This window comes from Callithrix jacchus, chromosome 21 (genome assembly GCF_049354715.1).
Source record: "Callithrix jacchus isolate 240 chromosome 21, calJac240_pri, whole genome shotgun sequence".
In the NCBI taxonomy this organism is placed as follows: domain Eukaryota; kingdom Metazoa; phylum Chordata; class Mammalia; order Primates; family Cebidae; genus Callithrix; species Callithrix jacchus.
The window spans coordinates 40,668,714-40,682,399 of NC_133522.1; the positions used below are offsets into that span (position 1 = coordinate 40,668,714).

General features: G+C 46.1%; 1 protein-coding gene across 1 annotated transcript in view; it reads right to left on the bottom strand.

Annotated features, from left to right (window-relative positions):
* Positions 1–9,127, bottom strand: part of RCAN1 (regulator of calcineurin 1) — a 99,464-nt gene extending 90,337 nt beyond the window's left edge. Inside the window, exon 1 of the mRNA XM_002761405.6 lies at positions 8,861–9,127. Coding sequence (XP_002761451.1) covers positions 8,861–9,103 — 243 coding nt within the window. The 5' untranslated portion in view covers positions 9,104–9,127. The remainder of the gene's footprint in view (positions 1–8,860) is intronic.
* Positions 9,128–13,686: the final 4,559 nt, after the last annotated feature.

Here is a 13,686-nt window from a genome sequence, read left to right on the forward strand (position 1 = left end):
ACCAATACCCACTTACCTATGTGATCTGACCTACGTGAGATTACTTGGCCTGAGATTTCTCTTCTGGAGAATGGGGATGTAAAGATGAAATGATACATATTGCAGAGTCCTGATAAGTAAAAACAATGACTAAGGGGCCCCAGATGGAGGAGAACAGTGAACAGTAATTCTGAGAAATGGCTCATCACAAGCAACCCCGGGCACAGTGAACTGTCCAGCACAGCCATATAAAACTTCCTCCCACCCCTGCCTCTTGGCAGACAGCCCCTTCTCTGCTGTGCTGTCTGTTGCACTCTTGCGACATATTTTCATACTTTTTCTAATAAATCTGCCTTTCTTTACCTACAACTGTCTTGGTAAATTCCTTTACTGCCTGTGACACTGGCCCCAGCTAGGTGCACCCATGACATGTATTACATAAATAGGGTACTTAATATACAAAATAAAGCACAAACCCATATGCAGAAACCCTAATCCTCAGCGTGGCTTTATTTGAAGATGAGGCCGCTAAGGAAGTAATTAGGCTAAAGGAGGTCACGAGGGTGGGACCCTAATATAATAGGATTAGTGTTTCTATAAGAAGAGACACCAGAGAGCTTGCTCCTCTCTCCACACCCTGAGGAAAGACCATATGGCAACACAGGGAGAAGGCGGCCATCTGGTGAGGAGATGCCTAACCAGAAACGGACCATGCTGGGACCCCGACATCAGACGTGCAGTCTCCAGAACTGTGGAAAATACATTCACGTCGTTCAAGCCTCCTAGTCAGTGGTATCTTGTGGCAACCCGAGAAGATTAATACAGTGATAACATAAGACAAGCTATTGCTATGTTGAGGGAAAAAAATCCAAAATTGCCTTTCTGAATTAAATAACATGTTCATCTCTTAATTGTGAATTCAGGCCAACCTCAAATATCTCTCTCTTTGGCATTAATTATGACTGCACATGGGAATTTCATGCAGTACCTGCTGAAATTAGTAACAAAAGGAAAAGTACTAGACCTTTCCAAGTTACGGAAGGTTTAGTTTCCCAAGTTCTTTGTTCAGAAATACAGTGGGTAACTGCTGTTAATACTTTAGAAACTTAGTAACCTAGCTATAGTCCTGTCAATGAAGTGTTTTATATTAAAACTGTAGCAGCTGAAACTGTATTCTTTTATGGGGCTGAAGTTAAGACAAAAAAGAAAAATCAGATTGGAAAAAAATCCTTCCCCCCAGCACCCCGAATAAGTCTAATAAGTCTTTTTAATAATGTCAGGAATCCACTTCTATTTGCTCACCATGTTTTTTTTGTTTTTGTTTTTTGAGACAGAGTCTTGCTCTGTAGCCTAGGCTGGAGTGCAGTGGTGGGATCTCGGTTCACTGAAACCTCTGCCTCCAGGGTTCAAGCAATTCTCATGCCTCAGTCTCCCAAATAGCTGTAACTACAGATGCATGCCATCGCATCAAGCTAATTTTTGTATTTTTTAGTAGAGACGGAGTTTTACCACGTTGGCCAGGCTGGTCTTGAACTCCTGGACTCCCAAAGTGTTGGAATTACAGGAATGAGTCACCATGCCTGGTCTTAGAAAAAAATCTTAATATGCATTTCTAAACATTGATTGCTCCACAGAAATCAAAAAAGTTTACAAAGAAAAAAATCTACTAACAAATATCTAACTGTGGTAGGCAGCCTAGAGCAGGGGTCGCCAACCTCTGGGCCACAAACCAGTACCAGTCCGTGGCACGTCAGGAGGTGAGCTGCTGCGGGCGAGCCAGCAAAGCCTCGTCTGTATTTACAGCTGCTGCCCATTGCTCACATTACTGCCTGAGCTCCGGCAGCAGCAGAGTTCCACAGGAGCATGAACCATACTTCGAACTGCGCATGCGAGGGATCTGGGTTGCTCCTTATAAGAATCTAATGCCTGATGATTTGTCACTGTCTCCCATCGCTCCCAGAAGAGACCATCTAATTGCAGGAAAACAAGCTTAGGGCTTCCACTCATTCTACATTATGGTGAATTGTATAATTATTTTATTACATATTATAATACAATAATAGAACTAAAGTACGCCATAAATGTAATGCAATTGAATTATCCCGAAACTAACTCCCTGCCCCCTAGTCTGTGGAAAAACTCTTTCATGAAACTGGTCCCTGGTGCCAAAAATGTTGGGGACCGCTGGCCTATAGGATGGCTCCCAGGGATCCCCACGTCCTGGTATGCACGTCCTTGTGTAATTCCCTCACCGAGTGTGATTTGCACTTACTGACTTGCTTCTCAGTAATTGAATACAGCAAAAGTGATGAGATGTCACTGAGATTAGGCTACAAAAAGGTAGTGGGTCCCATCCATCTGGCTTGCTCTGAGAAAAGCCTGCTGCCAGGCTGCAGGCCACCCTATGGAGAGGGTGCAGTACCTCCCACATGAGTGAGCCTGGCAGTACATACCACTTGTTCAGTTCAGCCTTCAGATAAAACCACAGCTGATACTTTATTGCAGCTTCGAGAGAGACTTTGAGGCAGAGGAACCAGGCTAAGCTGTCCCTGAATTTCTGACCCACAGGCACTGTGACATAATTAACATTTACTATTTAAGCCACTAAGTGTTTGTTTGTTACACAGCAGTAGATAACCAATACACAAACCTATACTGTATATTTACTATGACCCAATCACTCGGACAGGCATTTTATGTGTATGGTAAGATATGAGTATCATCAACAGCCCCATTCACAGGCAGGGAAACTGAGGCATTGGTAGGATAAATAGCTTCCCAGAGTCACACTGCATAAGTGTGAAAGGCATGCTTAAGACCCATAGCCTTAACCAGTATGCTTCCCAGCCTCCTCACGTAGACCTCACTGGGGAATGTGAGCATATTGCACCCAATTAAATCTTTAGAGGTGAAAATAAATTAAACCCCGCCCCAACTAAATCAAATATAGTAAAGAATTTCTATGATGACTGAAATTCACACAACACGAAGCCAACCCTTTCCCCAATGTCAAAGTCTGAGTTAAGGTAACTTAATATTCTCCTGATGTTACACTTTGAAAACGTTTCTGTTTTTCCCAAGAAGAGCCATTTTTACTTTCTACTGCCATGGTATAGCCTCCTAATACTAAGAGATCACAGCAGAGTGTTGGGCTGTCTCATCGGCATTCTCAAGCTTTGATAGTGACTAGTACTTACAAAGGAAAAATTTGTCTCTCACAACTGAACTGTATTTGAAATGAGCGGCACTTCCCCACCATCCTTGAGTTGAGTCCTGATGATTCTGCATAGAGAATGTACACCCAGGGTCTACCCACCCCATCCACACTGATATGTGCACAGTCACCATCACTGTACCAAGAGTGATGCACTCACAGGCCTGCGCAAACAGGCCCCTTGGTGATATGTATGAAAATGAGTGGGGCCGGGCGCGGTGGCTCACGCCTGTAATCCCAGCACTTTGGGAGGCTGAGGCAGGTGGATCACGAGGTCAAGAGATCGAGACCATCCTGGTCAACATGGTGAAACCCCGTCTCTACTAAAAATACAAAAAATTAGCTGGACATGGTGGTGCGTGCCTGTAATCCCAGCTACTCAGGAGGCTGAGGCAGGAGAATTGCCTGAACCCAGGAGGTGGAGGTTGTGGTGAGTGAAGATCATGCATTGCACTCCAGTCTGGGTAACAAGAGAGAAACTCCGTCTCAAAAAAAAAAAAAAAAGAAAAGAAAATGAGTGGATCTTGGGTTTTTTTAAAGGAGAGAAACAAAGAGACACAGAATGAAATATAAACACTGGAACCAACAGCCTCTGCTTTAGCTATTCTGCTCTAGCACAAAGCCTATTTTTTGTTCCCTTATGTAATTGTCCTGAGGCTTGAAAAGCCTGAAGTTGCAGGCAGTAACATTTAAAGCTACTGCTATGGAAGAAAAAATGCTGTGAGTAATGAAGGTGATAGCAGATTGAGCTGAGAGGGGAACCGAGCACTTGTAAGGGGGTGGAGTGGCGGGGAGGGTTAAAAGCAGCTCTGGATGTGAAAAACATCGGATTTAAGAGTCAGAAAGCCTAAAATTAGGGAAATAGTGGATAACTGAAAATAAACTTCGCACATATGTAACATGTAGCTTTCAAAAATGTACAACATTCTGAAGTTCCCAAATAAACCATGCCATATTGGAGATAAGATCATTTAAGGGGAAATTTTATTCATAATTTAAGTCTTTGAAACCGCATGCCTTACCCTCACACTAGGGTGAAAAGTGAAAATGGCCTAAAACTGCCTGGATTTTCCAATGCAATAGAACCCAACTGTTACTCTCCTGCTAGGATGTCACATTTTACAATATGCTACGACAGATTGGCTTGGAAGAGGCACAGGCAGAAACACAGCCAAGTATATACAACCACAGGAGCGGAAACTGTGTACCTCAGCAGGGCCACCTTAGGTCTTCAAAACACTTCAATCATCAAACTGATGTCCTGTCTACCAGGAAACACATTTTGGGAGGCCAAGTGTGTGATCTGCTGTTTGGGTGGAGAGTGAGCAGCATCCATTAAGGCCAAGGGATGCCCTGTCTCCTGGTCTGCAGGCGGCCAGTAACCCTGCCTGCTGGCCACAGGGTCAAACAGCACTCAGAAGGAGACCTGCAGACCAAGGGCCTGGCTCCCATTTTAGGCAATCAAGACACAAAAAGGGTAAGTCATCTGGCTAGAAGTGGAACTTCATCAACTTTTCAGTGGTCTTTTTAAGAGATAACGATGCCTCTGGTCAGGCCAAACCCCTGCAACTTCACACAGTGGTTCTCAGCCTCAACTAACAATTAGAATTACCTGGGGAGCTTTCCAGGCGATTCCCAGACCCAGAGATTGGAATGGGTTTGGAGTGGCCTGGAAATGGGAATTTTTCAAAGCTCCCTAGAAACTCTGACACGCAGCTAAGGTTGGAAGCTCTGCTCAAAGGTCTCTACTCATATAAAGAATGTAAGGATGTCACTTTTACTCCTTTTATGCTGACCTGAGTATTTTGTTATTAAATGAAAGTCATGATAGGACTGTATCTATCACAAATCTTAAGTTTGTTTTTTTTAAGTAAGTTTACTCAAGGGAAAAGAGTAAATTTTTCTATAATTTTCTGACTTAGCCTTTGGGCAAAGCCCTATGAATCAAATATATATTCACATTTTGGACAAGTGAAAAAACGGTATTCGTTTCCATTACTATATGAAACTATATTTACTGCTTGGAAACGAACAGAATATTATCTGAGAACTCTTAAATTCCTGGTAAGCTTGATGATGACTGAATAAACTCTTATTCTAGAGAATCAACTAACCATTTTCAGCCATTCAAAGCACATGTAATTACTGGTTCAAAGCAATGCTTTGCTTTTCTAAAGAGAACAGAAAAACAGACTCAGAGTACTATAATGGAATACGTTTGTCAAATATTTGTATAAACAGAAAATAATCATATTTTAATGGAATTTTTCATTCATTTGTAACAGTGTGAATCTAATACATTTAATTAAAAGATTCATTATACAGTATTTACAATATTGATACTGAGCCAGCCAATGAAAACAAATCTCACATATCAGGCCAAGCTATTAGTTACAAAACAGCTTTCGATGTAAATTTTCAAAAAAATTGTAGTTCAGGCTCATCCTTTTCTTTCCTTAAAGACTAAGCTTACAGAGCATGTGAATATATGTAAAGAAGTTTAATCCAGTCATTTCTCCTCATACCATCACTCCGCAGATCCAACAAACTGGCTAAGGAGGGGATGGCCAGACCCCAGGGACTTTGGTCAGCATTGCAATTAATGATCTGTCTACTCAAGGGGAGACACCACCAACCTAGAGTAGACTCACATTTGCATTACATCATCCAAAGATGACAATAAGGCTGCCATGTTGAAACCTCAGAAGCTGCATCTTCCCACCTAGAAGGCTGGTTTCAGCTAAATGAGAAATGGCCCACTTGCTTTTCAGGCTTACCAAGGACATGCCATGACTTTAGCTCTCAGGTTGCCCACTGCATAGAGCTATCTGCCTTCTGAGGCTGGGACTCCCTTAGCCCAGCTGGGTTTTGGGTTTTCGCCGATTGCTGTCCATCTTACAGGACCCTAGAACTGGACACTAGTGCACAGTCCTCCCTCACCCCCATTCTGAAGCTCTAGATTCTCCTAATGGAGAGGAGAGGCTACAATGGAGGCTCTTCCCCACTCTCCATCTCCAATACCACCATCCTAGTCCCACTGTCTTCCAGTCTCCTCTGGATGATGGCAGCAGCCTCCTCCCAGGTCTCCTTGCTTCCTCTCCAGCCCACCCAGTTTTTCTCCTGAAAGCCATTCTCCACCAGGCTGTGCGGTTAGAATCACACCTGAATCCTTACCATGGCCCCAATGCCCTCCATGGGATGTCTTCTGGCTGCTTATCCAACCTCAGTCAACACCAGCCTCTGCTTCTCATGCAACCCTTCGGGTCCTTTAAATACGCAGAGTTCACCCTGCACTGGAGCTTCTGCATCTGCTAGTCCCTTTGCCAGGATGCTAGCCACACACACACATCTCCCCAGGGAGCTTCTGTCAGCCTGGTCCAGGCTGTGCAGAGGCCTCCCGGGGCCACGCCATCTAAAGTGGCTCCACGCTGACTCCTCTGTGTAAATCCCCGTTATCCACACTGTGCCCAGGGCCATTCTCTGCCCTTTTGTGGGACCTGAAAGGATGACCCAACCTATGGACTCCACTGCTGGGGCTCCCTGGCCTCGTGGCTGCCCTCTGAGTCCTGTCAATGAGCTGAGAAGCCTGGGAATTTCCTCCCTGCCTATACCTGGCCTTAGCATCTCAACTCCACACCTTCAAGTCTGCAGCTCCTGCCAGGCGGCTCCTCCCCTCGGGTTCTGGTGACGCACATGACTTCCTTCCCGAGCTCCATCTTCCAGCTGTTGCTCATGGCTGCAAGCCTGGACATCCTTGTTGGTTCCCTCAGGCCTGCCCCAATTCAGCAGCTCTTCCACAAAACCTCCTGAACTCCCATAGCGTTAGGACCTGACCACTCTGACCAAGCCCCCTCCCTTTGCCCTCTATCCACCTGTTTCAGTCTCTTCATTGCATTTATCACTATCCGAAATGATCTTGTTCACTTGCTCTTTTCCTATTGTCTGTCTTCTCCACCACTGGATCCTAAGCTCCATGAAAGCAAAGCAGGGAGCTTAGTGTTCCGCAGTCTATCCTCTGGGCCTAAAACATCACCTGGAACATAGTAAGCACTCAATCCACAGCAAGGCACCAATGAACCAATGCTAGCCCATTGTCTCTGCTCAAAATATCACCGTATCAGTAAGACCTTTCCGAATCATCTTATGGAAAATAGCAATCTCCCTGTCCTCTCCCGTATCTCCCCTCCCTCCTCCTGCTCTCCAAGTCTTACTTTTTCCAATAGCATCATAACTTTCTGATATATTTGATATTTCTTTGTTTGTTACCCTTCTAAAAAAATGTCAGCCCTGGAGGCAGAAATGCAATTTTATTGTATCTTAGGTACTGATGTAGCCTCAGGGCCCAGGACAGTACCTATCCCATAGCAAAGTCTCAATAAATACTTGTCAAAATGGATAGCTGGTGAAGTGGGCAAACTTTCATATAACACAATTTCAGGACTGTCTTCAACACTGCAACTAAGTGCTGTCTTATGTGACTTGCCCTTGTTCTAGCAGAAAGCCTAGGGCTCCTAAGGAAAAGGCTTGAAATGCTGGCTAGCACTTAGCCTACATGGAGAGGAAAAGGTTTTAGAGGAGGATCAATCAGTAAGACCCTGAGTTCCTGACAATTGGCTCTAGAAAGCATGCCTGGAAGCTTACCTAAGCGCCCGGCCACTGTAATTCCTTTCAGAAGTAAGTGGACGTACAAATAAATGACGCGCACACCGCAAAGGTAGTGTATTGGCAGCAGCCTTCAACTACCGTTCATTGACGGCATTTGTGGACTCACAGCCAAGCGCTGAAGGCACTGCTTTTTTTGACAGCTGCTCTCCTAATGGGGCAGCTCTCAAAGACCGGTCTCATTCTGTGACGCCCACGTTGTCCAAATTGTATTCCACATGATAACTGCAGATTTGAAAGAAATTCCTCCTCCCCATCACCATTATCGATTACTCATACCGGCCCCTCACCCTCCAAAGTGTCTAAATTGTGTGGATTTTGCGGGGGGTGGGGGGACGGGGGAGAGTAGGGGGCAAGGAGTCGACTCCCAATGTACTGGGTGTCCCCGATGGCGGCATGTCACACCTTCACATAAGGGAGCAAGGTTCTTGACTCAATATCTAAAGGTCTAAAAGATGGTCCCCTTCACCATTCCACCAAAATTGGCCAGCCGCTGGATAATGAGCAACCACGGATCCTCACCCAAACATTGGCTTTTCTTCCAATAGTGCAGATTGGGAATGCAGGGACGTCGTCCCATTTATGAACAGTGAGTCACGTCGCCGCTCAATGTCTGTTTCCTCCTCCCTAGAAACGAGGTGACCCCCTTCTCCAGCGCGTAAAAGCGGGGCGAGGGCGAGAGCGCGTGGGGCCGCGGTGCTGCCCCGTCTGGGGGAGCAAATTCACCCCCCTAGTCACACCAGCCTGAGCGCACGCCGGGCCGGGCGAGCCTGTGGAACCCCGCGGTGAGCTGCGCGCTCCCCTGGGGTGCTCCGGGACCGGGATCTTCTGGGAGCCGCCCCCACGCCCCGGCCCGGAAGGGCAGGGTCCGCGGCCGGGCGGCCCGAGGGGCGTCGCTGCCTCCCCGCCTCACACGCGGCCCGGACCTGGGCGCTGCGACCCGCGCCGCCTCCCCAGGCAACAAGTGTCCGCCCTCCGCCCCGACGGCCAGCCCGCGACCCTCACCCGGCACAGGCCGTCCACGAACACGCGCGGGTCTAGGTGGCAGGCGATGGTGGCGCTGGGCAGGTCCTGCAGGTCCACCTCCTCCATCTCGCAGTCAATGAAGCTCCAGTCGCCGCCGCCCTCGTCCGCCTCGGCAGTCCCTGAGAGGGGCGCGAAGGGCCGCAGCGTCGCCCCGGGCCGCGCTCGCGCCTCGGTCGCCTCCGCCGCCGCCCCGTGCCGGGGCCCGGCCAAGCCGTCCTCCATCCCCGTTCCCGCGCGCCCCTGTGCACCCCCGCGGGCTGCGCCGGGATCGCGCTCCGGAGCCTCACGCGCTCCGGTCCGCGCCTGTCCGCGGTTAACCCTCTCCCGGTCGCGCGGCGGCCGGCGGCTGGCGGTCACCAAGGCTCCCGGCGAGGCGGCCTCCCGGCGCCGACCCCGCCCGCCACTGTTCCGCGAGGGAGGGGCAGAAACTTGGCGCGGCGCCCGCCTACCCAACCCCGAGGGCCGACCACCGGCGGATCCGGCAGTGGCTCCTTTAAGGCCGGCGCCGGTTGGGTTATTGTACCCCGCCCTTCCAGGAAAGAAGGCCAATAAAGGAACGGAATTCTCTTCACGTGACGGTCCTTCTGCCGCCCGAAGCCCGAAGCCTCAGGGCGGCCATGTTGGTTAAGGGCAAAGTCCACTTCGCCAGTTCCGCTTTTCTGCCAGCTGCTGCCAGCTGAAGGGCGCCGGGTAGTCCTGGGTTCTTGGGTTCCTGGGCCCTTGGCGTGATAAATGGGGAGGCAACGTTTTTGTGGTTTCCATGCGGTGACGTTTTGAACCACAGGGGCCCACTTTTGGGGATTTAAGCGAGACCTAGCCCTGGCTATGGCTCTGTGGCCCCTGGCAGGGGTTAGATGCTTACTGTATATTATCAGCTATAATCGCAATAAAGACTGAACTATACCATGATAACAATGCCTTTTCTGTTTCACTCTACCATTAGTCACTATACCAAAGTCCACAATTTATATAATTAGAATTAATTTTTCTGCATTACCACTATATATCATGTACCATAGGAGATAACAAAAGAATGACGAGATCACCCCTTTCCTTTGGGGAATAGTGGAAAAATAGAGGAACTCAAATGAGCAGACATGTCTCTCTTCCTGAAAAAAGAAAAAAAGAATTCTTTTTTTGGACAGTGTGATACAGTGAGAACTTGGGTCTAAATTTCAGCTTTGCTATTAACTACCTGGACAAATAACCTGAATCTCAGTTTCCTGATCTTAAATAAATGAGGACATATTACTAGGAATCCAGTAAATGCTTAATAAATGGTAGCTCTGTGTATGCACTGGGTACTGTAGAGGTTGTGAAATTAGAGTTGTGTTTTTTCCGTTAACGTAGGTAGGCTTACTCTCTAGTTAGGAACTTTAGTAATTATAACAGAAGGTATATCCTACCAACAGCTGAGATTTATCCAGAACTTGAAATGTGCAGGGTTCTATGATTACTATTATGATAGTCTTAGGGCAGTTCGTGTCCCCAAGGAGCCAAACCCAAGAGAAGTAATAATACCCATGCAGAGATAACTCATAAAATGGAATATGATGTGAGGACGTGAAAAAATTGGAACCATCATACTGTGAAAGGAAAATCTTGGGCCCCCAAAATCACTAAGGAAAACTGAAGCTGGAAATGGCTTAGGGGCAACCTGCCTCCCGTTCTATTCAAAGTCACCCCTCTGCTCACCAAGACAGATGCAGATCTGATTTGCCACCTTTGGAAAGGCTAATCAGAAGTTCAAAAGAATGTAACCCTTTGTGTATCACCTATCTGTGACCTGGAAGCTCCCTCTGCCTCCTGCCTTGGATTCAAGTTGTCCCGCCTCTCCAGACCAAGCCAATGTACCTCTTACATATATTCATTGATGTCTCATGTCTCCCTAACATGTATAAAACCAAGCTGTGCCTTGGCCACCTTGGGCACATGTCCTCAGGACTTCCAGAGGCTGTCAGGGGTATGTCCTCAACCTCAGCAAAATAAGCTTTCTAAATTAATTGAGACCTGTCTCGAATTTTCAGGGTTCACAGTCCATTGCTGATGGGCATGCAAAATGATGCAGCCACTGTGGAAAACAATTTGGTGATTCCTCAAAAAGTTCTATGTAGAGTGACCGTATGACCCAGCCATTCCTAAGTACATACTTAAAAGAAATGGAAACATATGCCCAGACAATAATCGGTACACAAAAGTTCATAGCATCATTTTCCAAAATAGCCAAAAAGTGGAAGCAGCCCGAATGTTCACCAACTGAAGAATAGATAAACCAGGAGTGTATCCATACAACGGAATATTTTCCAGCTGTAAAAAGAAATGAAGTGCTGATAATATGCCATGACATGGAGGAACCTTGAAAACAACATTATGCCAAGTGGAAGAAGGCAGTTACAAAAGACTACATGTTATTCCATTTATATGAAATGTTCAGAATCAGCAAATCCACAGCCGGAAGGTAGTTTAGTGGGTGCCAGCGTTTGTGAAAGGGGAAAACAGTCAGTGACTGCTAAAGGGTAGGTGGTTTTTTTCTGGGGTGAATACAATGTTCTACAATCAATTGTAGTGATGTTTGCACAACTTTCTGAATACACTAAAAATCTGGGAATTGTACCTTCAGGATGAATTTCAAGGAATGTGAATTGTATTTCAGTAAGGCTGGTATTTTTAAAAGACCACATGACATTGGATGAAACTCAGCAGACTGGATGACATTGCAGAGTGAAAAACTCTCTGTAAACTCAGCCAGGCCCTGTGAAAAGGGTAACAAAAGGATGAGGCACCGGTTTTGGAAAAACAACGCTCCACCAGCCTGTTGCTGGGTGGGTCTGCGTTTTCATCCTTAGGACAGTACGCTCTTTCATTGCTAGCTTCATAAGCCGCTTACAGCATGCAAAGTGGGCCTATTGGACAAAGTGTTCAAGGGGAAGGAAAGCACCAACAAAACAGAAAGCCAAATGGACACAGAGTGAAACCTCGCAGCTGGCTCTCTGATGTGTTAAGACAGGAGCGAGCAGGAGCAACCTCAGGCGAGTGGTGAGAACAACGTTACCGGTAATTGACTCCAGAATGCAGCTGGCCATTCTGGTCATTGCTCAGATATAGCCCACGACAGATATTTCCCCCCACATCTGTGGATCCCCACCTCTCTCCTCTCCTTCCCCATCTACACTTCCCCAGGAAGCTAAGTGAAGAGGGTGACGTTTCTTAGTTCTCCTATTAGATCAATTACTTGTCTGTGTAACCCCCACAATAATAATATTAGTCTCTTCTGTGTAGCTCTTAAATCATCAATGGGTGTACACATAAACTAGCTCACATCATGTTAACACACTGATGTTATTACTGCAGATTCTTAGAACTGAGGCTCAAAGAGATGGATGACCTTCGCACAGGAAAAGCAGCAAGCCAGGCACGGTGGCTCATGTCTGTAATCCCAGCACTTTGGGAGGTCAAGGCAGGTGGATCACCTGAGGTCAGGAGTTTGAGACCAGCCTGGCCAACAGGCAAAACCCCGTCTCTACTAAAAATACAAAAATTAGCTGGGTGTGGTGGTGCATACCTGTAATCCCAGCTACTGGGGAACCTGAGGTGGGAGAATCCCTTGAACCCAGAGGGTAGAGTTTGCAGTGAGCTGAGATAGCGCCACTGCACTCCAGCCTGGATGACAGAGCAAGACTCCATCTCAAAAATAAATAAAATAAAAATAACAATCAATAGCCTCTCCTGAGGAAGAGAAAAAAAATCGAATCTGTGAGCTGTCAACAGCACAGGCAGAAACTAAATAAAACATGCTCTTTCAACACAATTTCAGACATCTCCAAGGGCGAAATCAACTAAACCGGGGGAAATCTCTTAAGAGGCTGTGCTGCCATAAAACGTGTACAAATTCCTCACTAGTTCTTTGGGAATTGTTAGCTGGGTCTCTTTTACCAGCTATGGCAACAAGACCTAAGATCCACCGCTGCTTCCTGCTTCGGCCTCTAAGTAGAGAGCCTTCCTTTTTCATTGGCTCAAAGCAGCTGATTTGATCCAGCTCTTTAGATACTCAGAATGGGAAGGAACCAAAATAGGTAAAGAAATGATCTCAGTGATTCTTTTTTTTTTTCCAAATGGAGGAAGGACACACATTTTAATTAATATATCCTATCACCTCCCAATCATTTCCTCTCCTTGCATATCCTTCATGTCAGCCATGCAATTACCCAATATAAAAGGAGAAGAGGCGTGCAGAAAGCCGTGTTTGATTATTTTTGTTCTTAGCACCTGTCTCTTACATCAATTGCAGCCCAGTTATGCAAACGTGCCTCTGTGTGGATAAATGAGCCTATTCATTCGCCAGGTGGGAAGGTTTGACTCTAGATACTCTTAGTTGCATCCTATTTTCTTCTGGAAATTGAAGGACTCTGTGTGCCGTAGTCTCTTGCTAAGTGTTTATTAAATGAACCAAAGGCATTTCTGCACATTCTGAAAAATTATAGACATTTAAAAAATTCATTTAAGGTAGAAGGCAAATTGCTGGCTTTCTGAGTGTTTGCTTTTACAAAGAATGAACTGTTCCAAAGACTGCTTCAATGAATGAACCCCTTAAATAATTCATTCGGAAGGCTCTAGTTCGTTACCACCTATAAAATGAATAAAAATGCTATGCTATTTTATTGTTATTGTTTTGGTTTGTTTCATTTTAGCAATAGGAACTTTTTTTTCCTACTCAAAGTTCATTCTTAAAACTCACTCTTAAAATTTTCTGTTATTTTTGATGGTATTTTGATGCTTTTTAATTTAGAAAGACAGTTATACATTTG